At 41.9% G+C, this 27,207-nt stretch overlaps 1 protein-coding gene across 7 annotated transcripts in view; it reads left to right on the top strand.

Annotated features, from left to right (window-relative positions):
• The first annotated feature begins 2,362 nt into the window (after positions 1-2,362).
• Positions 2,363-27,207, top strand: part of PCMTD2 (protein-L-isoaspartate (D-aspartate) O-methyltransferase domain containing 2) — a 31,832-nt gene continuing 6,987 nt past the window's right edge. For 2 of the 7 annotated variants that reach the window (XM_070587847.1, XM_070587849.1), the window contains exons 1-4: positions 2,692-6,333; positions 7,248-7,578; positions 17,595-17,697; positions 18,439-18,610. In XM_070587847.1, coding sequence (XP_070443948.1) covers positions 7,272-7,578; positions 17,595-17,697; positions 18,439-18,610 — 582 coding nt within the window. In that variant the 5' untranslated portion in view covers positions 2,692-6,333; positions 7,248-7,271. Of the gene's footprint in view, positions 7,579-17,594; positions 17,698-18,438; positions 18,611-27,207 lie in introns of all 7 variants that reach the window. The other 5 variants (XM_070587845.1, XM_070587850.1, XM_070587848.1 and 2 more) reach the window with 5 other exon arrangements.

A 27,207-nucleotide genomic window follows, 5' to 3' on the forward strand; every position in this document is an offset into this window, starting at 1 on the left:
TTTTCTTTAATGAATCATGTGTTAGATGTTGTATGTAAAACTTCATTGCCAAGTCAAACGTCACCTAGATTTTCTTCTGTGTTACCTTCTAGAACTTTTATGTGAAAATGGAGAGGTTCATGTCTAGATTCATTTTTGTGCATGTGGGTGTCCAGTTGTTCTAGTACCATTTGTTGAAAAGACTATCCTTTCTCCATTGAATTCATTTACTCCTTTGCATAAGATCAGTTGCCTATATTTGTCTGGGTCTATTTCTGGGCTCTCTATTTTGTTCCATTGCTCTGTCTTTCACCAATACCACACTGTCTTGATTTCTGTAACTTTATAGTGTCTTGAAACCAGGTAGTGTCAGTCCTCCAACCTTGTTCTTCTGCTTCAGTATTGTGTTGGCTTTTCTGGGTCTTTTGCCTTTTCATATAAACTTTAGAATCCGTTTGTTGATACCCACAAAATAACTTGCTAGGATTTTGATTGGAATTGCATTGAATCTACAGACAAAGTTGGCAATATCTGTCAATTTAATTAGATCTTCTTTGACTTCTTGATAAAATTGCTTATTAGTTCCAGAGTTTTATTTATTTTTTTAATAGATTTTTGGGTATATTCTACATAGACAATCTTGTTAGCTGTGAACAAAGACAGTTTTATTTCTTCCTTTCATTCTGTATACCCCTCCACCCCTTTTCATGTCTTATTGGATTAGCTAGATCTTCTAGTACAATGTTGAAAAGAAGTGGTGAGAGAAAACATCCTTGCTTTACTCCTGATCTTATGGGAAAGTATATAGTTTCTCAACATTAAGTATGATGTTAGCTGTGGGCTTTTTGTAGATGTTCCTTATCAAGTTGAAAAAGTTCCCCTCTATTCCTAGTTTGCTGAGAGTTTTCATAATGAATAGGAGCTGGGTTTTGTCAAATGCTTTCTTTTTTTATCTGTTGATAAGATCATATGATTTTATTTCTTTAGCCTGTAGATGTGATGGATTACATTGATTGATTTTTGAATGTTCAACCAGCCTTGCGTGCCTGGAGTAAATCCCACTTGATCGTGGTATGTAATTCTTTTTATATATTGTTGGATTCAACTTGCTAATATTTTGTTGAGGATTTTTGCATCTATGTTCATGAGTGATACTGGTTTATACTTTCTCTTTCTTGTAATGTCTTTGTCTGTTTTGGTACTAGGGCTAGAGGTTTATCAATTTTATCATCCTTTTCAGGAAACTAGCTGTTGGTTTCATTAATTTCCCCGACTGATTTCTTGTTTTCAGTTTCATTGCTTTCTGCTCTACTTTTTAATTACTTCTTTTCTTCTGCTCACTTTGGATTTAATTTACTCTTTGTTTGGATTTGTAATTTACTCTATCGATGGTGATGCTCTAGGCTGGGAATGCCTGAGGTGCTTTTCTGGGCCTGTATTACTGGTAGTGAGCCCCACAGACATTCCCTCCCACCCCACTACCGGGGCCAATATTGCGGCTGGGCTGTCCCTTGTGGTTCTTATTATGATCGTAGGATGCACTTCAGCTAAAACCATGAGGGAACTCTGAGGAACAAGATTTACTACTGGCAAGTCCAAGGGCCACACAGTGAGGTCACTGGGGGAGGGGTGTGTGGGGAGAGAACTGAGGTCTGAGGATGGGGTGTCTGGGGTTTCATGGGGTCACTCATTATTGGCAAACTTGAATCATAAGGGCAGGAATTACCACATGGGAGACTGGAGGCACGGTCACTCAGGCCCTCAGTCATCTTGGTTGCCCAGGGTTTCCTGAAAGAGGACCTCCTCGGGTGTAGGGGGGCTGGTTCCTCAGTTTCAACTGATTGACTTTTCTCCTCTTTATGAATTATATTTTCCTCCTTCTCTGTATGCCTGACAATTTTAGATGGGAGGCCCAACATTGTGAATTTTACCGTATTGAGTGTTACATTTCGTATTCTTACAAATATTCTTGAGCTGTCTTCCAGGACACAGTTACTGGGAAACAGTTTCAAGTCTTTGATTTAAGTGGGGTCTGAGCAACGACCGGTCTGCGGCTAACTACTCAATGTCCTATGAACCAAGAGCTTTCCAGTCTTTATGTCTCTTGAGATGTCTTCAGTTGTCCGTTATGGAGATCCCTATGCAGATCAGGGGGACAACAGGAAACTTCGCGGGAGACAGAGTAGACGAGGCCTCTCGGAGCCGCGTTTCCCATGGAGAGGGGTCTGTCCAGGTGCAGGCGCGGGAGGCGGGGCCCGGCGGGGGCTCCGGCCACTCTGCTGTCCCTGGCCTGCAGCCACCCGACCCTCCCTTGGCACGCCGGCCTCCTTCGTGTCCTGCCGATCTCGGCTCGGACGTCCCTTCCGCTCCCCCAGCCACCGCCGCCCGTCACCGTCCATCGCCCGAGCATTCGCACCCTCCTCACCCGTCGGCCCTCCAGGAACGTGCCTTCCACAGAAGGGGCCCCGCCTGCCGTGCTCACGGCTGGGTCCTGGCTCGCGGAGGGGCGCCGACCTAACCATCCTCACCGCGGCAGGCCCTCGACCTCCGCATTGCCGCAGAGCGCAGCCAGCGATCAGGCCCGGACGACACGAGCAGGGAGCGCCGGCGGGGCCCATCCGCGGCACCGTTGCCGCTTTAAGGGCCGGGCCGGGGCGCACGCGCAGTCGGGCCAAGGCGTGCGCAGGCGCAGTGGGGGCGGCGGGTGTTTACGGCGGCGAGGTTGGAGCGGCGAGGGGGCCGCGGACGGCAAGGGGCCGAGGAGCTGCAGGCCGCGGCCGGGCGGCCCGAGGTAGAGCCGCCGCTTCCGCCCCGTGCCCCGCGCCGCTCGCCACCCCCGCCCGGCGCTGGCGCCTGGAGCCCCCCTCACCGCTCCCCTCCCCCCACTCCCTCCCCGCATCCCCCTCTCGTCCCCCTCTCGTCCTCCCTCCCCGGGAGGCCAGTCTTCCCCGCGCGCCCGCCCGGCCGGGCGACCCCCTGGGCGCTGCCTGCCTGGGACCTGCAGCCCTGGCTTTCCAAGCGGGAACACTTGCAGTTGGTCCCGAGCGAGTCGCGTTCCGAGGTCTCACAGCGTCTGCCCTGGGCCTTTGCAGGGGCGGCAGGCTGTGCAGGAGGAGTTGGCCCTCCCGAGCTGGCGCGGAGCGCTGGGCTTGGGTCTCAAGCGGTGGGGCCGCACTGGCGTGGCGTCTGTGTCTTGTTTGCTTTTGCGCAGGATGCGGCCCTGCAGTTGATGTTTGCGCCTCGAAAAAGTCATTTAAATCTCTGCCTTTCCCCTTTGCTGCGGTGCCTGTGTGTGTTTTCTTTGTTCTTTTTGACAAAGGAGTGAGTAGACTCGTTCAAGAATTAGTGAAGGCATTCTCCTTTAAACAGCTCAGAGCTTGCAGCTCTGCTTTTGGGGGGACGCTTAGGGAGAGGGGGCCTCAGAGGCGGCGGCTTTCAGCGCCTGAGGCCGGTGCCTAGGTCCCTTGGACTAGCCCCTGCTTATCCCTGGCCTGGGACATCCCTGGGGTTGGGGGGCTCCAGGTTCTGAGAACGTGTCTGTATTTGCAACTCTAGTTGTTAGAAAGCTTTCTGTGAGTTTAATATAAATTATCTGCATCCAACATGTGTTCCACTGGTCCGGCTTTATCAGGCCAGTGAATAGTGTATACATGGCAGCCTTTCAAGTATTTTGAAAAACTCCCTTTGCATTCCTGTAAGTGTTCTGGTTTTCAAGATAAGTCTCAGGGTCTCCCATTATTCTGTGGAAGGTGTGGTTTTGAGTCCTCCCCAGCTCATCATCCACATGAATTACTTTGTACATGAGAAGTGACATCCAGGTTGGAACGTGGCCCTCTACGTGCAATCTGACAAACCCAGTGTAGACTGAAATGGTGACCACGTTGTCACAGCTTCGTGCTGTGTTGACCCAGCCACAGTCACAGCCTACTCAGTTGTCATCATGAGGCAGTCTTCCTCACTGCACCCTGCAGGCAGTTTTGGAAGGAGGTTGTCCTGTTGGCCTGTGACCAGCTACTGCACATAGCGAGGTGTATTGAGGTTTGCAAAGTATGATCAAGTGCAACATCCAAAAAATGATTTGCCATTACTTTGAAAAATTGGATTTGAGGGGCCAGCTGGTGGCATAGTGGTTAAGTTCCTGTGCTCCACTTCGATGTCAGTGGTTAAGTTCCTGCACTCCACTTCGGTGTCAGTGGTTAAGTTCCTGCGCTCCACTTCGGTGTCAGTGGTTAAGTTCCTGCGCTCCACTTCGGTGTCAGTGGTTAAGTTCTTGTGCTCCACTTCGGTGTCCTGCAGTCCGTGAGTTCAGATCCCAGGTGTGGACCTACACACCCCTCGTCAGGCTGTGCTGTGGTGGTGTCTCACATACAAAAGAGAGGAAGCTTGGCACAGATGTTAGCTCAGGGATAATCTTCCTCAAGGAAAAAGAGGATGATTGGCAACAGATCTTAGCTCAGGGCCAATCCTCCTCACCACCTACCCTCCCCCCCCCCCCAAAAAAGGATTTGACTGGATTGTAGATCTAGATCTGGTTTGGCAAGGGTATCTTTGAACCTATTATTAGTGTTTTTGGTGGCATTACAACTGATCACATGGGTGGTCAGTACTAAGCAGTGATTGTCTCCATTGGTGAGGGTGTGTTAGATGACCAGGCAAAGTTAATAATAAGTGTCAGACCCTGCAGATAGTCACATGCATCCTACCAGTGGCAACAGATAGGGTTACCCCATAGTTATTTAGTCTGTCATTTTGACAAAGATTGTCAATATGTTATGTGGTAAAGAATGTTGCTCCCCTGAGAATTTTTAAAAGCTGCATTTGGTGTTAGGAAAAGAACACAGGCATTTGGCCAGATATTCCTGGGTCTAATTCCAGCCTTCTCCTCACACATTGGTGTACGATCATGAGCAAAATAACTGCCCAGTCCCAATTTACCTCATAATGTTGTGAAGCCAAAATGAGGCCATGACTGGCAGGTGGTGCCTGCACAAAGGTTGTAGCTAGTTTTACTAAAAAGCTAGCCTTTGTGTATGGAATAAATTTTCAAAGTGGAAAATAAGTGATAGGTACTTAGCAGAAAATGAAACATACCCAATATATAGTTTGTGTTTGCCTTCTAAAGATAGAATGATGGTACTGAGATGGAATGATAGAACACTGTGTACATGCATCTGGGTGAAGAGGTGGCTTTCAGACTCACCATGGAGGATGGATGTGGTTTTAGGCTTTTTCCTAAATAGACCCTGAAGCAGCCAAACACAGGTCCTCTTCTAACCATTGACCCAGATTTTCAGATGACTGTCGTAGACCAGGGTGTAGACTTCAGCCTCAGAACTAACTGGCTTATCTAAGATTAAACTCGACCTCATTAGCTCTTTATCCCATGTGGCTAAATTAACTGGCCATGGACTATAATCTAACAAGGGCTCTGAAACAACTTAAAATGGGAATGAAAATCTAATAATTGGACCATCATAATGATTTGAAAAGCCTCTTCGGGGGGCCGGCCCAGTGGTGTAGCGGTTGTTTGCACGTTCCGCTTCTCAGCGGCCTGGGGTTCGTTGGTTCGGATCCTGGGTGCGGACATGGCACTGCTTGGCACACATGCTGTAGCAGGCGTCCCACATATAAAGTAGAGGAAGATAGGCACGGATGGTAGCTCAGGGCCAGGCTTCCTCAGCAAAAAAAAAAAAAAAAAAAAAGAGGAGGACTGGCAGTAGTTAGCTCAGTGCTAATCTTCCTCAAAAAAAAGAAAAGCCTCTTTAGCTCTAAACTCTTGATTATGAAGATTAACTGTCCAACGATAAAATGAAAGAGTGTTTGTATTAAGCCCCACCTTTCACATGTTTTGTGTACTCGCAAGAAGCTGAAGATTCATCCATTTGGTTGTGATTTTCCTTCCTGGGAAAACCTCTCCCACCACAATTGCCAGTTGTGTACATGGGTGTGTGTATGGAATCTCTCCCCCCAGTGTTTCTTTATGATTCTCCTTCTGCTGTTAGAAATCCAGAAGATCGTGGGGGGAAACGCAAGTATAAACTTTGTGATAATAAAGTTACAAGAGGTTATTATGGGAGTTGTCAAGATTGAAAAAATGTGTCAGTCTTTGTGAGACTTTGTGTTTTCTTTTTTTCCTAACAATTTATATCAGATGTTTTGTAAAACGTTACCATTTTATGTGAAGTGAAACCATTATTTGGAAAAAGTTACATGGGGTAAGTATAAAATTGGAAAAGATTTTTGCAGTTTTAGGAAGAGTGAGGCCTCTACAAACGGAAAAGCATTTTCTCTTGGTGTTGGCTTGTGGGGAACACGTGCTGTTACTCTTTCTTCTTGAAGGCAGTTAGGAAGAAGGTAAGAAATGGGCTTTTAATCTTAAGAGCAGGAAAGGTGGTTGGCATACACTTCAAAAGGGCGTGTGGGAGTTCTAGCGGCAGCTCCTCCTGCTTCTAAACTTCAGCTTGAAACAGATGTTGTATTTGTTACGATAAGGTATTTGTCACAGACGTTCTATTGGGGAAGAGAATTTTGCTGATGTTCTTCCTTGAAATTTGTATATTAGAATATTCAAATCGAGAGATTGAATGGGTTGCTTGACTTGATGTTTATGTGTATGTAGGGGTGTGGAGTTGACAGATAAAATATAGGACACCAGTTATATTTGAATTTCAAATAAACAATGAATAATCTTTTAGTATTTTTTGTTTACCTGAATTTCAATTTTTTTTTGCTTTTAAAGTTTTATTTACAAAAAAAGATCTGCAACACTTGAAATATTCAAAGAGAAGTTGATACTGGAATGATGTTTTAGACATATCTACTCTTTTTTCATGTTTACATTAAATGATTTTGCCATATGTGGATATGTTGCTGTTAAAACCGATGTATATTCAAGATAATTTTAATCCTAAATACTTCACTTTCTAAATAGATGACTTTTAGCAAAGTATTGAGTTCATACTTTAATGGTGTTCTTAAGTTGTCAGATATGTTTTAGGTATCTCAAGTTCATGTGAATTCAGTCAATATTATAAATTACAAATTTACTTCTGCATGGATATAATTGAATTTCAGATTTAACTAGGGTTTTTTTCCTTCTGAATCTGGCATCTTTGCGGGTGGGTTGGGGTGGGTGGGTGTTGACAAAATGTATTCCATCTGTATTATTTCCAGAATTCAGAATTTGAAATTGGTATGGGTTTAGAACTTTTATTGTTCTCCTCTTACCTTTCATGTAAATAGCTCTTTTTAAAAATGTTTAATTGCAGTCTTGCTTGCGTGTGATCTTGAAGATGGGGGGGGCCGTGAGTGCTGGTGAAGACAACGACGAGCTGATAGACAATCTGAAAGAAGCACAGTACATCCGGACTGAGCTGGTAGAGCAGGCTTTCCGAGCTGTCGATCGTGCAGATTATTATCTTGAAGAATTCAAAGAAAATGCTTATAAAGACTTGGCGTGGAAGCATGGCAACATCCACCTCTCGGCCCCGTGCATCTACTCAGAGGTGATGGAAGCCCTGGACCTGCAGCCTGGGCTCTCGTTCCTGAACCTGGGCAGTGGCACTGGCTACCTCAGCTCCATGGTGGGGCTCATTCTCGGTAAATCTGGAGAGTCTGGGAGAAGAGTCTGCTGGCATGTTTCCTTTGTAGGGACTGTGTCTGACTGTCCTTGGCCTTCCCAGCAGCTTCCTGGTGGTGTCACGCATAATTACTGGTGGGCTGGGGAAGGGAGGGCCCAGAGCTCTCTGGAGGGACCTCTCTTGTTCGCCTTCCCACCTGCACCTCCACCATCTGTTCAGCACGCCCTTCTTCTAGACAGCAGAGCACCTAGAGAGTTGTGTAAATCTGGACCTCACCGTGATTTCTTGATTAATACAGTCACTCAGCTTGCCTGTCACTCTGTGTCTAAACTGAGAATAATTAACTTTTAAGTCCTCTGGGGGTTCTTCCAAGCAGTTTTTGGTTGTTGTTTTAATACTAAAGGAATTAATACCTGTAAGTTATCTATTCTTAAATAAATTCCAGGGATGGGAGGGATTTCATAAGGTATCTTATTTGAAGCCCATTAGCCTATTTTCCCAGATAAGTAAGCTGTGAGACTACATGGGTATCTGCCATTTTTAATATTCAAACAACAGTGTCAGATGACTGGGGATTGATTTAATTCCTGCTTTGTGTAAAATGTGATGTTGGGTAAAGGCCTGTGTTACTCTGAGTGAGGTGGAGGGTTGTGGAGGAGTGATCGGGGTGTGCAGAGAGGACGTGCTTGGAGATCGCTCGGAAGAGGAAGCAGGGAGGGCTGCCTTCTGCTGAGTGGGTGGTGGCCGGGCACGGGCGCGGGGTGTCTGTACATTCTGATGTCGGAACTGACAGGATTTGCTAAATATCAGGAATGTCCACAAAGTCCTGGTGTAAGTATCTTGACATTGTTGTCAAGTTAGAGTGAGATTCTGAATTTTGGAGACTTCTGGTGAGAATGGTTTACAAGTTGCACACCAGTTAGCATGCACGTCACAACATTGTTTCTTTGTGGTTGTTACAGCCACTTTAGACAGTACTAGCAGTAACAGTTGATTTTTGTGGATATGCGGTGAAATTTTTGGTTTCTTTAGAAGTTCATATACTTTGGAATTTGGTGAAGTTTTGAGACTCTGATCATTTGACTTTAGTCTGTTAATTGCTACCCTCAAATTTTTAAATGTGTAGGTTTTTTTCTTTTTTTAAGATAAATGCATTTTGAACTTGTCTTGGATTGAGACTACTTTTTGAAGAGAGTCCAGATTACTTATCTGTCTGGAATTCGTGATTTGTAATTCCCTCCGCAGGAGCTGAAACATTGGAGGAGCCAAGGATAAAGTGATATTTGTGGGGGAAGGGGGCTGGATTATCAAACTGACTGGATTAGAAATGCTATTGAAAAGAACTGAAGTGCTTAGGAAAAGATGCCTTAAAGTAAGCCTGAGATGACCTGATGCGCTTGGCATTCCCAGCAGTTATGAAGAAACAGCTCACAGTTTGATGTTGTTGTTCTCTGTTCAGAGGCCCCTGTTTACTGGGAGTAGCGTTAGATGTCGGGGGAGGGGAGAGACCTGAAGGAAGGAAGGCTGTTTTCGGCTGTAATGGATGTTGCGCACTGCTGTGATACCTTTGAAGGTGGTAACTTGAGAGTTTTCTTTCACAGATAGATGTCTCGGATCGGCATGGAGAAGGCTGCACGCACTGGACTGTTATCTCTTTCCAGATGCTGTGTGTCCTGGGCCTCCCTCTCCAGTTTATTCAGCCTTAACACTGCTTTGTGCAAATCCTTGCAGAGGCGAAAACCTCGTTGGCCTCCCAGTGCCTGCAAATGTGAGGTCTGAAGTGCATCTGACACAGAGGTCCTTACTCTGACCCCAGCTGCCTTTCTGCTGGCTCTGAACTTTGCCCCTTTTCCGCCACGTTCTTTGCTCATTATGTGGGCTCCCCTCCTTCACTGGAGGCTCTCCTTTCCTGTGGTTCTCATCAGCAAGGGGAGATACAATACCTGCTTCAGGGGTGGGGACGCATGCACTCACCTACTTGAAAGTGCTGTGTGAGTGCAGGGGGAGCTGCTTCCTGGGGGCCTCTTGGGTCCAGATTCAGCGAGTGTCCTGGGTGCCGCCATCCTGACCCCCATGTCCTCCCTGCCCCTTTAGTCATCTTTTCATTGGGGTGGTTGGGGGATATGTGTTAGTAGTCTATTTGGATTGCTGTCCAGTATTACTTTTCTTGCAAATAGGAACTATGTCCTACCTCTAATATTCGAGTTAACTGCTTAATAGGTATTTGATAAAAGGTGAGGGGCTAATGAAAATATGATGAGTGGGAAAATAAGGGCAGGTTTCTTGGTCTCTGGCACAGTGCTCCCATGCCAGAGAGCAGTGGGAATTGAAGTCAGTGACTTGGCAGAGGTCTTGAAGTTGGAGTAGTTTGGATTTGATGTTGTAAGTAGTGATAGTGTGACTTGTCAAGTAGGGTATGTTTTGATGAGAGAATATTTCAGCAGCAGCTCTGTGTGTGAAGGATGTTGAGGAAAGAGAGTATCAGGTGGGTCATCCAAGTGGAGGACAGGGTGGCCTTGGCCTAGGGTGGTGGCTGTTGTGCTAGGAAGGGACCAGATAAAGCCAAGTGGCAAAATGCAAAGATGTGGACTCACATATGGTTGCTTATTTACCAGTATTTCTGTTGGAGTCTAAAGTTGAGTGCTATACTGTGATTTTAGTTTGTATGTCTACTAAATAAAGTCCTACATGCCCTGTTGATGTTCATGTGCATATTTAAAAAAACTGGAGTATAAGTTACCGATGGTAACTGAACCAGTTGTTGGTCGTTGGTTTCACTGGAGCTTGGGTGAATTTTTGTGATGTATCCAGCTCCCTGTGAACACCACCCAGACCAAGATGCAGAGTAGCATCAGTGCACCAGAGGCTGCCTGCTGCCCTCGGGAGAGGACCCAACCCGCTGCGTCCAGGAAGCTGAACACTGTTCTGTCCTCTTCAGCACAGATGAGTGCTGCCCATTTGATCTTTGTATAAACGGATTCCCAAACATGGAGATTCACCTAGCCATTTGTGTTGGTAATTCTCACCCAGACTTAACCTAGAGGCAGATTTATATGGAGGGAGCTCTTTCCTCCTTAAGTGGGCTCCCAACTTTCCTCACAGCTTTATTTCCACTTACTGATCAATTTCCTTTGATATAAAAAATGTTTCATTGTGACTGGAATTATAGTTTTATTTTAATGATGATTAAAACTTTTTTTATTGAGTTCTTAATAGTTTGCATCATTGTGAAATTTGAGTTGTACATTATTTCTTGACTGTCACCACATAAGTGCTCTTCACCCCCTGTGCCCATCCCCCACCCCCCTTCCCCTGGTAACCACTGAATTATTTTCTTTGTCCATGTGTTTGTTTATCTTCCACATATGAGTGAAATGATATGGTGTTTGTCTTTCTCAGGCTGGCTTATTTCCTTAGCATAATTCCTTCCAGGTCCATCCATGTTGTTGCAAATGGGATGAATTTGTCTTTTCTCATGGCTGAGTAGTATTCCATTGTGTAAATATACCACATCATCTTTATCCAATCATCGGTCTATGGGCACTTGGATTGTTTCCATGACTTGGCTATTGTGAATAGTGCTGCAATGAACATAGGGGTACATATGTTACTTTGGATCGTTGATTTCAGGTTGTTTGGGTAGATACCCAGTAGTGGGATAGCTGGGTCATATGGTATTTCTATTTTTAGTGTTTTGAGGAGTCTTCATACACTGCATTCCTACCAGCAGTGTGTGAGAGTTCCCTTCTCTCCACACCCTCTCCAACATTTGCTATTTTTAGTTTTAGTGGTTATAGCCATTTTAAGAGTTGTAAGGTGGTATCTTAGTGTTGTTTTGATTTGCGTTTCCCTGATAATTAGTGATGTTGAACACCTTTTCATGTGTTTATTGGCCATCTGTATATCTTCTTTGGAAAAATGTCTGTTCATATCCTCTGCCCATTTTTTGATTAGGCTATTTGTTTTTTTGTTGTTCATTTGTGTGAGTTCCTTATATATTATGGGGATTAACCCCTTGTTGGATATATGATTTGCAAATATTTTCTCGCAATTGGTGGGTTGTCTTTTTGTTTTGATCCAGGTTTCCTTTGCCTTACAGAAGCTCTGTAGTCTGATGAAGTCCCACTTGTTTATTTTTTCTGAGAAGACATGGTATTCGAAAAGATTCTTTTAAGTTCGATTGAAGAGTGTACTACCTGTGTTGTCTTCCAGGAGTTTTATGGTTTCAGGATTTTTGTTCAAGTCTTTGATCCACTTAGAGTGTATTTTAGTGTATGGCGTGAGATAATGGTCTACTTTCATTCTTTTGCATGTGGCTGTCTGGTTTTCCCGATACCATTTATTTTGGAGACTTTCCTTTCTCCATTGTATGTTCTTGGCATCTTTGTCGAAGATTAGCTGTCCTTAGATGTGCGGTTTTATTTCTGGGGTTTCAGTTCTGTTCCATTGATCTGTGTGCCTGTTTTGTACCAGTACCATGCTGTTTTGATTACTGTGGCTTTGTAGTTAGTACATTTTGAAGTCAGGGATTGTGATGCCTACCAGCTTTGTTCTTTTTTCTCAGGATTGCCTTAGCAATTCGGGGTCTTTGGTTGCCCCATATGAATTTTAGGATTCTTTGTTCTATTTCCGTGAAGAATGTCATTGGGATTCTGATTGGGATTGCATTGAATCTGTAGATTGCTTTGGGTAGTATGGGCATTTTAACTATGTTTATTCTTCCAATCCGTGTGCATGGAACATCTTTCCATTTCTTTATGTCATCATCGATTTCTTTCAATAATGTCTTACAGTTTTCATTGTATAAGTCCTTCACCTCCTTGGTTAAATTTATTCCTAGATACTGTATTCTTTTAGTTGCGATTGTAAATGCAATTGTGTTCTTGAGTTTTCTTTCTGTAAGTTCATTATTAGAGTATAAAAATGCAAGTGATTTTTGTAAGTTGATTTTGTACCCTGCAACTTTACTGTAGTTGTCAATTATTTCTAATAGTTTTCCAATGGATTCTTTAGAGTTTTCTATATATAAGATCATGTCATCTGCAAACAGCGAGAGTTTCACTTATTCACTCCCTGTTTGGATTCCTTTTATCCCTTTCTCTTGCCTGATTGCTCTGGCTAAAACCTCCAGTACTGTGTTGAATAAGAGTGGTGATAGTGGGCATCCTTGTCTTGTTCCTGTTCTCAGAGGGATGACATTTAGTTTTTCCCCATTGAGTGTGATGTTGGCTGTAGGTTTGTCGTATATGGCCTTTATTATGTTGAGGTAATTTCCTTCAGTCCCCATTTTGTTAAGAGTTTGTATCATAAATGGCTGTTGGATCTTGTCAGATGCTTTGTCTGCATCTATTGAGATGATCATGTGGTTTTTATTCCTCATTTTGTTAATGTAGTGTATCACATTGATTGATTTGTGGATGTTGAACCATCCCTGTGTCCCTGGTATGAATCCCACTTGATCATGATGTAGATTGCTGTATTCAGGTTGCCAAAATTTTGTTGAGGATTTTTGCGTCTATGGTCATCAGCAATATTGGGCTGTAGTTTTCCTTTTTTGTGTTGTCCTTGTCAGGCTTTGGTATCAGAGTGATGTTGGCCTCATAGAATGTGTTAGGAAGTGTTCATCTTCCCTAATGTTTTGGAATAGCTTGAGAAGGATAGGTATTAAATCCTCTCTGAAAGTTTGGTAGAGTTCTCCGAGGAAGCTATCCGGTCCTGGGGTTTTGTTTTTTGGGAGACTTTTGTTACGGTTTCAATCTCTTTCCTTGTGATTGATTTATTAAGGTTATCTATTTCTTCTTGATTCAGCTTTGGGAGGTTGTAAGAGTCTAAGAATTTATCCATTTCCTCTAGATTGTCCATTTTGTTGGCATATAGCTTTTTGTAGTATTCTCTTAGAATCCGTTGTATTGCTGTGGTATCTGTTGCTATTTCTCCTCTTTCATTTCTAATTATATTTATCTGAGCTTTCTCTATTTTTTCCTTGTAAGTCTGGCTATGGGTTTGTCAATTTTGTTCATCTTCTCAAAGAACCAGCTCTTTGTTTCACTGATCCTTTCTACTGCCTTTTTTGTTTCAATGGCATTTATTTCTGCTCTGATTTTTATTATTTCTCTCCTTCTGCTAACTTTGGGCTTTGTTTGTTCTTGTTTTTCTAATTCAGTTAGGTGTAGTTTGAGATTGCTTATTTGGGATTTTTCTTGTTTGTTAAGGTGAGCCTGTATCACAATGAATTTCCTTCTTAGTACGGCTTTTGCAGTTTCTCATATGAGTTGGTAGGGTATGTTTTCATTTTCATTTGTCTGCAGATGTTTTTTGATTTCTCCTTTAATTTCTTCAATGATCCATTGGTTGTTCAATAGCATGTTGTTTAGTCTCCACATCTTTGTCCCTTTCTCAGTTTTTTTCTTGTAATTAATTTCTAGCTTCATAGCATTGTGACTGGAAAACATGCTTGTTATTATTTCAATCTTCTTAAATTTATTGAGGCTTGCCTTGTTTTCCAACATATGATCTATCCTTGAGAATGTTCCATGTGCACTTGAGAAGAATGTATATTCTGCTGTTTTGGATGGAGTGTTCTATATATGTCTATTAAGTCCAACTGGTCTAGCTTTTCATTTAATTCCACTGTTTCCTTGTTGATTTTCTGTCTGGATGATCTTTCCATTGATGTGAGTGGAGTGTTGAGGTCCCCTACTATTATTGTGTTACTGTTAATATCTTCTTTTGGGTTTGTTAATAGTTGCTTTATGTACTTTGGTGCTCCTGTGTTGGGTGCATAGATATTTATAAGCGTTATTTCTTCTTGATGGAGTGTCCTTTGATCATTACACACTGTCTCTCTTTGTCTCTCTCTCTCTTTTTTTTTTCTAAAGATTTTATTTTTTTCCTTTTTCTCCCCAAAGCACCCTGGTACATAGTTGCACATTTTTAGTTGTGGGTCCTTCTAGTTGTGGCATGTGGGATGCTGCCTCAGCGTGGCTTGATGAGCGTTACCATGTCCGTGCCCAGGATTCGAACTGACGAAACACTGGGCTGCCTGCAGCAGAGTGCGCGAACTTAACCACTCGGCCACGGGGCCGGCCCCCCTCTTTGTCTCTCTTTACCTGTCTTATCTTGAAGTCTACTTTCTCTGATATAAGTATTGTGACACCTGCTTTCTTTTGTTTGCCATTAGCTTGGAGTATCATCTTCCATCCCTTCACTCTGAGCCTGTGTTTGTTGTTGGAGCTGAGATGTGTTTCCTGGAGGCAGCATATTGTTGGGTCTCTGTTTTTTTATTGGAGAATTCAATCCATTTGCATTTAGGGTGATTGTTCATATATGAGGGCTTAATGCTGCCATTTTATCACTCGTTTTCCAGTTCTCTTGCATTTCCTTTGTTTGTCGTCCTGTGTATTTTGGTCTACCAATTGAATTATGTAGTTTTTAATGTTGTGTTTCTTTGTTTTCTCCTTATTTATTATTTGTGTCTCTGTTCTGCTTTTTTGTTTGGTGTTACCATGAGGTTTGTATTCAAATCTCGTAGATAAGATCGTCCATTTTCTGATGGCCTCTTATTTTCTTAGACTAAACTGATTCTGTCCCTTTCCTCCTCCCCTAAGTTCTTTTTCTCTCATCTTATTCTATCTTGTGTTGTGAGTTTGTGATTAAAATGACAAGATTATCTTTGTTTTTGGTGTTTTCCTTCCCTTTTTCTTTAATGCTATTCTTGAGTATTTTCTATCTTGCTCTGATTCTGTCTACCTATTTATCTCCTTACTCTCTGCTTTGTAACCCATTTCTCCCTTTGTTTTTCAGGTATGAGGGCCTTCTTGAGGATTTCTTGTGGTGGGGGGTCTCATAGCTACAAATTCCCTTAGCTTTTGTTTCTCTGGGAAAGTTTTTATTTCTCCATCATATCTGAAGGATATTTTCATTGGATAGAGTATTCTTGGCTGAAAGTTTTTGTCCTTCAAAGATTTGAATATGTCGTTCCAGTCTCTCCTATCTCCTAGCCTGTACGGTTTCTGCAGAGAAATCTGCTGAGAGCCTGATAGGGGTTCCTTTGTAGGTTATTTTCTTCTGCCTTGCTGCCCTTAGTATTTTTTTTTGTCATTTACTTTTGCCAGTTTCACTACTAAATGCCTTGCAGTAGGTGTTTTTACATTGACAAGTCTAGGAGATCTGGAAGCCTCTTCCACATGGATTTCCATCTCCTTCTCTAGGTTTGGGACATTCTTTGCCATCATTTGTTTGAACAAGCTTTCTGCTCCATTCTCCTTCTCTTCTCCCTCTGCAATACCTGTAATTCTTATGTTGCATTTCCTAATGGAGCCAGATATTTCTCGGAGACTTTCTTCATTTCTTTTTAGTAGTATTTCTCTTTCCTCCTCTGTCTGGAGCATTTCAACATGTCTATCCTTGATTATGCTGATTTGCTCCTCTGTGATGTCCACTCGAGCATTCAGGGAATCCATGTTTTGTTTTCTCTCTTCCATTGTGTCTTTCATCCCCAATATTTCTGATTGATTCTTCTTTATAGTTTCAATCTCTCTTGTGAAGTAGCTCCTGAACTCGTTGAATTGTTTCTCTACGTTCTCTTTTACCTCGTTGAGTTTTTTGATGACAGCTATTTTGAATTCTTTGTCATTCAGATTACATATTTCTGTGTCTTCAGGACTGATTTCTGGGTACTTGTCATTTTCTCTCTGGTCTGGAGATGTAATATGATGTTTGATACTGCTAGAGGGCGTGGCTCTGTTTTTGTGCATGGTTTTATTTGGTCGCAGTTAACCACCTATTGCCACTGGGTGTGGGTCAAGCACTGCATATTCTGAGCTCTCTGCATTCCGCCAGGATCCCAGGCACTGAGCCGGCACTGGGCGGGTTGTGGGAGGGGCGCTTTCTCCTGCGTGCTCTCTGGGTTTTCTTGCTCTGCCCTCACTATCTGCTCTTCTGGGGTTGTTGGCTTGATGAGGTCACCCCCACGTTAGCTTTCACCTTGGTAGGGGCTTGCCCCTAGGGTGCGAGGTATCTCAGGGATCTTTGATGTTCCCGAGGACGAGTATTCCCTCCCCCGTTCCTTCCCTCTCAGAGGCCGCATGTGGTGCCGGATCCCAGTCTTTTGGGGAGGGAGCGAAGTTTTCTCTTACCCCGTCCCACCTGCCCCAAGGGGGGCTCCAGCCTCTCTGCCCTCCATCATATGGCTGCGTGGGTCTCTCTGACGTCTTTTGTGTTGTGTATGGATGTCCTCTGTTGGAGTGTGAATATCTTTTTCGTTGTTTGGTGGAGGGGAGAGATTACCAGGAAAGCTCACTCCTCTGTGATGCTTGATTAAAACCTATTTTGTCCAAATTATTAAAATGCTCACGTCTAGGGGCTGGCCAGGTGGCATAGAGGTTAAGTTCAGCATGTTCCACTTTGGTGGCCGGGGTTTGTGGGTTCAGATCCTGGGTGTAGACCTACACCACTCATCAAGCCATGCTGTGACAGCAACTCACATACAAAGTAGAGTAGGATTGACACAGATGTTAGCTCAGGGCTGGTCTTCCTCAAGCCAAAAAAAAAAAAAGGAAAGGGGAAGATTGGCAATAGATGTTAGCTCAGGGTGACTCTTCCTCAGCAAAAAAAAAAAAAGCCCATATCTGACTGTTTGGGGGTATCTTTTATGGAAAACAGGCCTGTGTCCAGTTTCACCTGCGAATACATGTTTCTTCCATTCATTTGTAAGGCCTTGGCTTCAGACCTTGACTTTTTACATTTTCAAATGATTCTTTTAAAAGTCTGAGAGCAGGGAGACACAGGCTTTGGAAAGCTGTGGAGTCAGCAGTGTTGTAGAAATGAGTATTTAAGACGTGGTTAGTAGAGGGTACCCTGCGTGTGTAAAGATTAGCTGGGTGATTTAGGCCCAGTAATGTGTTAAGACTTCAAAAACTTGTGAATTTTGTAATTATATGTGCTAAATCAGATGCATTGCAATTGATAAAATAGAAATAAAGAGTAAGAGTTCTCGCCCTACTTCTAAAAGTTTTCTTTCTTGAAACCTTTTAGGTCCTTTTGGTGTAAACCATGGAGTGGAGCTTCATTCAGATGTGATAGAGTATGCAAAGCAGAAGCTAGACTTCTTCATCAGGACAAGTGAGAGCTTTGACAAGTAAGATCAAATACTATCCATTGGTCAGGGTGTGAATTACAACTTAGACTTTTGATTAGCTGGAAAGAAATCAGTTTATTAGTGTTCATGTACCAGCAAGCACGGTTAAACTGTGGCAGGAGAATCAGGGATGTGTATGTTTCTGTTCTAATTATGTTTTAAATGTCTTGTGTTTTTAAGGGCTTTAAGTTTTTTAACTGTTATACCTAAGTAAAGGTAATTTTTCACCAGTGTAATAAGAGAAGGAAGTAGACTGTTCATTTTGCTCAAATTTCATGTTTCCAATAGAGACAACGTTTTATCACCCAATTGTTTCTAAAAAGAGAATTGTTGCATTTGTCTTTAAACGTATATATAACTAGCTCTTGCCATTTTAAAATAAGGCATTATTCCTATTTAAGGGATTGAGATTTCTAGGAAAAACCTCATTGTTTGCAGGTCTTGAATAAGATAGTGAGTTACAGAGACAGCGAAGACAGTGATGGCTGGAGCCTGGATGATTTAAGCTTGGACCGTGCTTATGATGCTCACTTTCATCATATTTTGTTTGGAATTTCTAGGGTTCGATTTATTCATAGTATAATTCTTTTTGGAATTCTGGCGTCCAGCTTCTGGTGCTGTAAATTGTGTTACATTGCTATGGAATTTTACAGTGAAAACAGCCTGTGGTTAACATAGATTTACTATGTAGACATATTACATGTGATATGTTTAGTTATGGAAAACATTTGTTACTTCCAGGTTTGACTTCTGTGAACCTTCCTTTGTTACTGGCAATTGCCTGGAAATTTCTCCAGATTGTTCTCAGTATGATCGGGTGTACTGTGGGGCTGGTGTGCAGAAAGAGCATGAAGAGTACATGAAGAGCCTTCTCAAAGTAGGGGGGATCCTTGTCATGCCGCTGGAGGAGAAGGTCAGATCCCTTTGTAACTGACATTTTTGCACACTTAACTATTTGCCACGATCTGTTCTAGGAAGTCTACCTATACTTTTCCCTGTAACCCTTGTAACAATGCCTTCCATTTCACAAATGAGGAAACAAGCAGGACCAGGTCGTAAAGACAGCCTAGGTGCCCACAGTGGCTCAGTGGGCGTCCCAGAGTGAGCACGGCAAGCACTTCCCGTCCTCACCTCCCTTCTCGCGCCTCCTCCTCCCTCCTCCACAGCTGTGCTCTGATGCTGGTTCTGCTGTTAGAATTATTACATATGAAAAGTATTAGAGTAATTCCATTCTAATTGTTAGTCTAATTGTGAAATTCTGTGATGCTGAGTGTTGTATAGGAATCCCTCGCATGGTAGGAATCTTGTCTGGGCCTGCTGTTTGGCCATGCGTGTCTCTGTGTGTTTTAGATAGTGTTTCGCTGGGAAAAACAAATTGTAGTAAATGAGCAGAAGAATCAGACATGAACCGGTCATCAGGAAGAACGCCTCAGTCACGACAACTAGGGAAACAAATTATAGGGGCCGGCCTGGTGGCTCAGCAGTTAAGTGAGCACGTTCGCTTTGGCGGCCCGGGGTTTGCTGGTTCGAATCCCAGGTGTGGACATGGCACCGCTTGGCAAGTCATGCTATGGTAGGTGTCCCACTTATAAAATAGAGGAAGATGGGCACGGGTGTTAGCTCAGGGCCAGTCTTCCTCAGCAAAAAAGAGGAGGATTGGCAGATGTTAGCTCAGGGCTAGTCTTCCTCAAAAAAAAAAAGAAAAGAAAACAAATTATAAAAATTAGGAGATTGTGCATTTTTGTGCACTTTTCTACAGCTTTTAAATGTTAGCATTTAACTTATTTTGTTCGAAAGGTAATCATTTATTTTAAAAAATCCAGAGGATATGAACATTAAAAACTCTGGTGACTGTTAGGGTGTGATTGTGTAGTACTTTCTCTTAGTTCGTACTACTTTTTCAAAAAGGTTTATTGTACAGATGGTTTAGAACTTACAATGTTTTACTTAAAAGAGTTCCTGAATATAATGTTAAGTCATTTAATGTTCCACATCGTCGTTTTGGTGCATTTGTAGTGCCTCTCGAGCTGTGGACCGCAGTGTATTGTCTTGCTCCCGTAATTGGATGTTAGGCTGTGTGTAGTTTCCACTATTATTTGCTATTATATAAAGACTTTAGCGAGTATCTCTAATTAAAAAAAATTTTATCCATAAATGTTCCAGTATGTATCTGGAAAAGATAAGGGCTCTGGTTTTTAAAACATCATTACAAAATCATTATCAGCCTAAAAAATTAATAGTGATTTCTTAATATCTTCACACGTCCAACTAGTGTTCAAATTTTCCTTATTGTCTCAAAATTTGTTTTAATAGTTTGTTTGGATGGGGCTCCATTTAAGGTTTATGTATTACATTTGGTTGATGTATCTCTTCTTTTTTAATCTATCAATTCTTCTTTCTGTTTTACTTTTTCCTTGCAATTTGTTGAAGAAATCAGGTGATTTGTCTTAGAGAGTTTCTTAGAGCCTGGATTTGGAGGTTACGTGTCTCTTTGGTAATGCTTTACACACTCTTCTTCCTGGGCTCTGGATTCCCTATAAATTGGTAGTTGGACCCAAAGACTTGACTGGGTTTGGGTTTAATCACATTGGTGGTGGAGAGAGGGTGTGAGCGTGAGGGGCGTGCCTCCGGGGCTCTAGTGTGCTTCCCCCGTGCAGCACGTCGCTCTGGTTGTCTGTTCTTCTGACGCCCGCAGTGTGATGGTAGTCCTGCTCCATTCTTTCGTGGGGGCTGCAGAATCATACATTCTGATGCCATCGTTTCTCTTCCTGTGGTGGCTGGAGTGCTTAGAAAAGGAGAAACACCCTCAGTAATTACTTGGTTTCCCTGAGGTATACTTTATAGAGAGAGGCAGGGTGGATTCTGATTCTTAACCTTTATCAGTTTTCTCAGTAATTTGTTCTCTAGCATCTGGCAAAGGTGGTGACCAGTGAGTTTTATTTGATTTTTAGTGTCAATATGAATTCATGGATTTTAATGGTCGTATGATCCTTATTGAAGCTCAGATTGTCCCATCTTGGCCTGTGGGTGCCTCTTCAGCTTGGCTCTTGGGCTCTGATACAACCTCAGTAGTCTCTGATAACTTTGTTTCTCTCTGGTATGAAAAGATGTTCTAGACTCATTTCGTATATTTTTTTTTACCACAAACTTGGAATTAACTATTTTTGAGGATCCCTGTTCATTTTCAATTCAATGAGAATTGGGTGTTTAGAGACCACAGTTGGGGCCTTTGGGATAATCTTAACCTTTACCTGTGTCCATCATCTCCAGGTGCAGTCTCAGAAGCAGGAGTCTTGATCAAAGACTCCGTTTTCACTTTGCCAGCTGCCCTTTCACAGGCAGTGCTCTCAGCAGTGCAGATGAGGAGCCCTTGCTGACGGTCCCACCTGTTTTTATTTTTTTTACTTGGTTTTTAAAAAAAATATTTTTTTATTGAGTTAATGATAGGTTACAATCTTGTGAAATTTCAGTTGTACATTAATGTTTGTCAGTCGTGTTGTAGGTGCACCACTTCACCCTTTGTGCCCACCCCCCACCCCACCTTTCCCCTGGTAGCCACTAATCTGTTCTCTTTGTCCACATTTTTAAATTCCTCATATGAGTGGAGTCATACAGAGATTATCCTTCTCTAACTGGCTTATTTCACTTAACATAATTCTCTCAAGGTCCATCCATGTTATTGCAAATGGAATGATTTTGTTCTGTTTTACAGCTGAGTAGTATTCCATTGTATATATGTACCACATCTTCTTTATCCATTCATCTGTTGATGGGCACTTAGGTTGCTTCCACGTCTTGGCTATTGTAAACAATGCTGCAGTAAACATTGGGGTGCATAGGACTTTTGGAATTGCTGACTTCAAGCTCTTTGGATAGATACCCAGTAGTGGGATAGCTGGGTCATATGGTAGTTCTATTTTTAATTTTTTGAGGAATCTCCATACTGTTTTCCATAGTGGCTGCACCAGTTTGCATTCCCACCAGCAGTGTATGAGGGTTCCTTTTTCTCCACAACCTCTCCAACATTTGTTACTATTAGTTTTAGATATTTTTGTCATTCTAATGGGTGTAAGGTGATATCTTAGTGTAGTTTTGATTTGCATTTCCCTGATGATCAGCGATGATGAGCATCTTTTCATGTGCCTATTGGCCATGTGTATATCTTCTTTGGAGAAATGTCTGTTCATGTCTCCAGCCCATTTTTTGATCGGGTTGTTTGATTTTTTGTTGTAGAGTTGTGAGAGTTCTTTATATATTAAGGATATTAAGCCTTTGTCAGATATATGACTTGCAAATATTTTTTCCCAGTTAGTGGGTTGTTTTTTGTTTCAATCCTGTTTTCATTTGCCTTGAAGAAGCTCTTTAGTCTGATGAAGTCCCATTTGTTTATTCTTTCTATTGTTTCCCTTTTCTGAGAAGACATGGTGTCCGAAAAGATCCTTTTAATACTGATGTCAAAGAGTGTACTGCCTACGTTTTCTTCTAGAAGCCTTATGGTTTCAGGTCTCACCTTTAGGTCTTGGATCCATTTTGAGTTTGTTTTGGTGAATGGTGAAAAAGAATGGTCAATTTTCATTCTTTTACATATGGCTTTCCAGTTTTCCCAGCACCATTTGTTGAAAAGACTTTCTTTTGTCCATTGTATGCCCTCAGCTCCTTTGTCGAAGATAAGCTGTCCATAGATGTGTGGTTTTATTTCTGGGCTTTCAATTCTCTTACATTGATCTGTGCACCTGTTTTTGTACCACTAGCATGCTGTTTTGATTACTGTAGCTTTGTAGTATGTTTCAAAGTCAGGGATTGCGATGCCTCCTGTTTTGTTCTTTTTTCTCAGGATTGCTTTAGCAATTTGGGGTCTTTGGTTGCCCCATATGAATTTTAGGATTCTTTGTTCTAATTCTGTAAAGAATGTCATTGGGATTCTGATTGGGATAGCGTTGAATCTGTAGATTGCTTTAGGTAGAACGGACATTTTAACTATGTTTATTCTTCCATTCCATGTACATGGAATGTCTTTCCATCTCCTTATGTCGTCATCCAGTTCTCTCAGAAAGGCCTTGTAATTTTCATTATATAGGTCCTTCACTTCCTTAGTTAAATTTACCCCGAGGTATTTTATTCTTTTTGTTGTGATTGTGAATGGTATTGTGTTCCTGAGTTCTTTTTCTGTTAACTCATTATTAGCATATAGAAATGCTACTGATTTATGCAAATTGATTTTATACCCTGCAAATTTGCTGTAGTTGTTGAGTACTTCTAAGAGTTTTCCAATGGATTCTTTGGGGTTTTCTATATATAAGATCATGTAGTCTGCAACCAGTGAGAGTTTCACTTCTTCCCTTGCTATTTGGATTCCTTTTATTCCTTTTTCTTGCCTGATTGCTCTGGCCAGGACCTCCAGTACTATGTTAAATAAGAGTGGTGATAGAGGGCATCCTTGTCTTGTTCCTGTTTTCAGGGGGATGGCACTCAGTTTTTGCCCATTGAGTATGGTGTTGGCTGTGGGTTTGTCATATATGGCCTTTATTATGTTGATGAAGTTCCCTTCTATGCCCATTTTGTTCAGAGTTTTTATCATAAATGCCTATTGGGTCTTGTCACATGCTTTCTTTGCATCTATTGAGATGATCATGTGGTTTTTATTCCTCAGTTTGTTGATGTGGTGTATCACATTGATTGATTTGCGGATGTTGAACCATCCCTGTGTCCCTGGTATGAATCCCACCTGATCATGATGTATGATCCTTTTGATGAATTGCTGAATTCTGGTTGCCAAAATTTTGTTTAGAATTTTTGCATCTATGTTCATCAGTGATAATGGCCTGTAGTTCTCTTTTTTGGTGGTGTCCTTGTCAGGCTTTGGTATCAGCGTGATGTTGGCCTCCTAGAATGTGTTAGGAAGTGTTCCATCCTCCCTAATTTTTTGGAATAGCTTGAAAAGGATAGGTATTAAATCCTCCTTGAAAGTTTGGTAGAATTCCGCAGGAAAGCCATCTGGTCCTGGGGTTTTATTCTTTGGGATGTTTTTGATTCCTGTTTCAATCTCTTTCCTTGTGATTCGTCTGTTCAAATTGTCTGCTTCTTCTTGAGTGAGCTTTGGGAGATTGTAGGAGTGCAAGAATTTATCCATTTCCTCTGGGTTATCCATTTTGTTGGCATATAGTTTTTCGTATTATTCTCTTATAATCCATTGTATTTCTGGAGAGTCTGTTGTTATTTCTCCTCTTTCATTTCTGATTTTGTTTATTTGAGCTTTCTCCGTTTTTTTCTTTGTATGTCTGGCTAGGGTTTTATCAATTTTATTTATCTTCTCAAAGAACCAACTCTTTGTTTCATTGATCCTTTCTACTGCCTTTTTTGTTTCAATAGCATTTATTTCTGCTCTGATTTTTATTATTTCTCTCCTTCTGCTGACTTTGGGCTTTATTTGTTCTTCTTTCTCTAGTTCAGTTAGATGTAGTTTAAGATTGCTTATTTGGGATTTTTCTTGTTTGTTAAGATGTGCCTGTATTGTGATGAATTTTCCTCTTAATACAGCTTTTGCTGTATCCCATATGAGTTGGTATGGCATGTTGTCATTTTCATTTGTTTCCAGGTATTTTTTGATTTCTTCTTTAATTTCTTCAATGATCCATTGCTGGTTCAGTAGTGTATTGTTTAGTCTCCACAACCTTGTGCCTTTCTCAGCTTTTTTCTTGTAATTAATTTCTAGCCCTATAGCATTATGATCGGAGAAGATGCTTGTTATTATTTCAATTTTTTTAAATTTGTAGAGGCTTGCCTTGTTTCCCAAAATATGGTCTATCCTTGAGAATGTTCCATGTGCACTTGAGGAGAATGTGTATTCAGCTGTTTTAGGATGAAGTGATCTATATATGTCTATTAAGTCCAATTGTTTTAGTTTTTCGTTTAGCTCCACTATTTCCTTGTTGATTTTCTGTCTGGATGATCTGTCCATTGATGTGAGTGGGGTGTTGAGGTCCCCTACTATTATTGTGTTGTTTTTAACATCTTCCTTTAGGTTTGTTAATAGTTGCTTTATGAACCTTGGTGCTCCTATGTTGGGTGCATAGATATTTGTAAGTGTTATTTCTTCTTGATGAAGTGTCCCTTTGATCATTATATATTGTCCCTCTGTGTCTCTCTTTACGTGCCTTATTTTGAAATCTGTTTTGTCTGATATAAGAATTGCAACACCTGCTTTCTTTTGCTTGCTATTAGCTTGAAGTATTGTCCTCCACCCCTTCACTCTGAGCCTGTGTTTGTCCTTGGGGCTGAGGTGTGTTTCCTGGAGGCAACAAATTGTTGGATATTGTTCTTTAATCCATTTTGCCACTCTGTGTCTTTTTATTGGAGAGTTCAGTCTGTTTACATTGAGGGTAATTATTGATGCATGTGGACTTAATACTGTCAGTCTGTCACTCATTATCTGGTTTTTCTGCATTGCCTTTGTTTCTCATCCTGTGTGCTTTAGCCTATCCATTGACTTCTGCAATTTCTTATGCTGGGTTTCTTAGATTTTTCCTTATTTATGTTTTGTGGCTCTGTTCTGTTTTTTAGTTTAGTGGCTACCCTGAAGTATGTGTTTAGAATCTCGTGTATAATATAGTCTGTTCTCTGGTGGTCTCTTACTTGCTTGGCCTAGACTGATTTAGACCCTTTGCTCTTCCCCTCCTAAATTATTATTTTCATTTCTTATTCCAACTAGTGTTATGAGTTTGTAGTTAGAGTGATAAGATTGTCTTTGCTTTGGTAGTTTCCTTACCTTTATCCTAATGCTATAGTTGAATATTTGCTATCCTATTCTGGTTCTATCTATCTGTCTCCCTACTCTGTGGTTTGTGACCCCTTTCTCCCTTTTTTCTTTTTTCAGGTATGAGAACCTTCTTGAGGATTTCTTGTAGTGGAGGACTTTTAGTTACAAATTCCCTTAACTTTTGTTTGTCTGGAAAAGATTTAATTTCTCCCTCATATCTGAAGGATATTTTTGCTGGATAGAGTATTCTTGGCTGAAGATTTTTATCTTTTCTTTTTTTTAATTTTATTTTTCCTTTTTCTCCCCAAAGCCCCCCGGTACACATTGTGTATTTTCTTAGTTGTGGGTCCTTCCAGTTGTGGCATGTGGGATACCGCCTCAGCATGGCTTGATGAGTGGTGCCATGTCCACACCCAGGATTTAAACCAGTGAAATCCTGGGCCACTGAAGCAGAGTGCATGAACTTAACCACTCAGTTATGGGGCTGGCCCCGATTTTTATCTTGTAAAGTTTTGAATATGTCACTCCATTCTCTCCTAGCTTGTAAGGTTTCTGTAGAGAAATCCGCTGAAAGTCTGATAGGAGTTCCTTTGTAGGTTATTTTCTTCTGTCTTGCTGCCCTGAGTATTCTTTCTTTGTCTTTCATTTTTGCCATTTTTACTACTATATGCCTCGCAGTAGGTCTTTTTGCATTGACAAATCTAGGAGATCTGAAAGCTTCCTCTACACACGTTTCTCCCTCAATCCCTAGATTTGGGAAGTTCTCTTCTATAATTTTATTAAGCACACTTTCTGCTCCATTTTCCTTTTCCACGTTCTTGGGAATTCCTATGATCCTTGAATTCTTTCTCCTCATTGAATTTGCTATCTCTCGGAGATTTTCCTCATTCTTTTTAATTCTTAGTTCTCTTTCTTCCTCTGTCTGGAGCCATTCAGCCTGTCTATCTTTGATTATGCTAATTTTCTCCTCTATGATGTCGACACGGGCATTCAGGGAATCCATATTCTGTTTTATCTGGTCCATTGTGTTTTTCATCTCTAGTAATTCTGTTTGATTCTTCTTTATAATTTCAATCTCTTTTGTGAAGTAACTCCAGAACTCATTGGCTTGTTTCTCTATCTTTCTCTCTACCTCATTGAGTTTTTTGATGATAGCTACTCTGAACTCATTTTCACTTAGTTTACCTATTTCCAAGTCCTCAGGACTTAATTCTGTGTTTTTATTGTTTTCCTTCTGGTTGGAGCTTTTATAAATTGCTGAATGGTAGAGGAGCGGTTTTTGTGCCTGATGGTAGAATTCAGTTGCAGTTACAGCCTGTTGCCACTAGATGGGGGTCGAGAGCTGCACGTTCTGAGCTCTCTGCCTTCAAGCAAGATGGCGGCACCCAGCGCGGTTTGCTGGGCGAGGTGGGGTTTCTCTCACGCACTGATCTGGATTCAGATCAGCTCTGTTCTCTGGTCTCCCAGGGCCCTGGCCTGATGGGGTCCCCGTGCACGGAAGCTTTCCCCCATCAGCGGGTTTGCACTGTATCGGCGGCAGGAGTCCTGGATGATCCCTCGGTCGCGTGGCCCCTCTCCCGCTCCTTCCCCGACCGCGCAGCAGCGATCCCAGTCTCTAGGGGTGGGAGCGACGTTCTCTCCTACCCCGTTCTAGCTCCTCCAAGGGCGGCTCCAGCCTCTCCGTTCTCTGTCTTCTTACTCTGTAGGTCTCTGATGGTCTCAGCATTAGGGATCATTGGTTGAAATTCAGTTTT

Source organism: Equus przewalskii, chromosome 21 (genome assembly GCF_037783145.1).
Source record: "Equus przewalskii isolate Varuska chromosome 21, EquPr2, whole genome shotgun sequence".
In the NCBI taxonomy this organism is placed as follows: domain Eukaryota; kingdom Metazoa; phylum Chordata; class Mammalia; order Perissodactyla; family Equidae; genus Equus; species Equus przewalskii.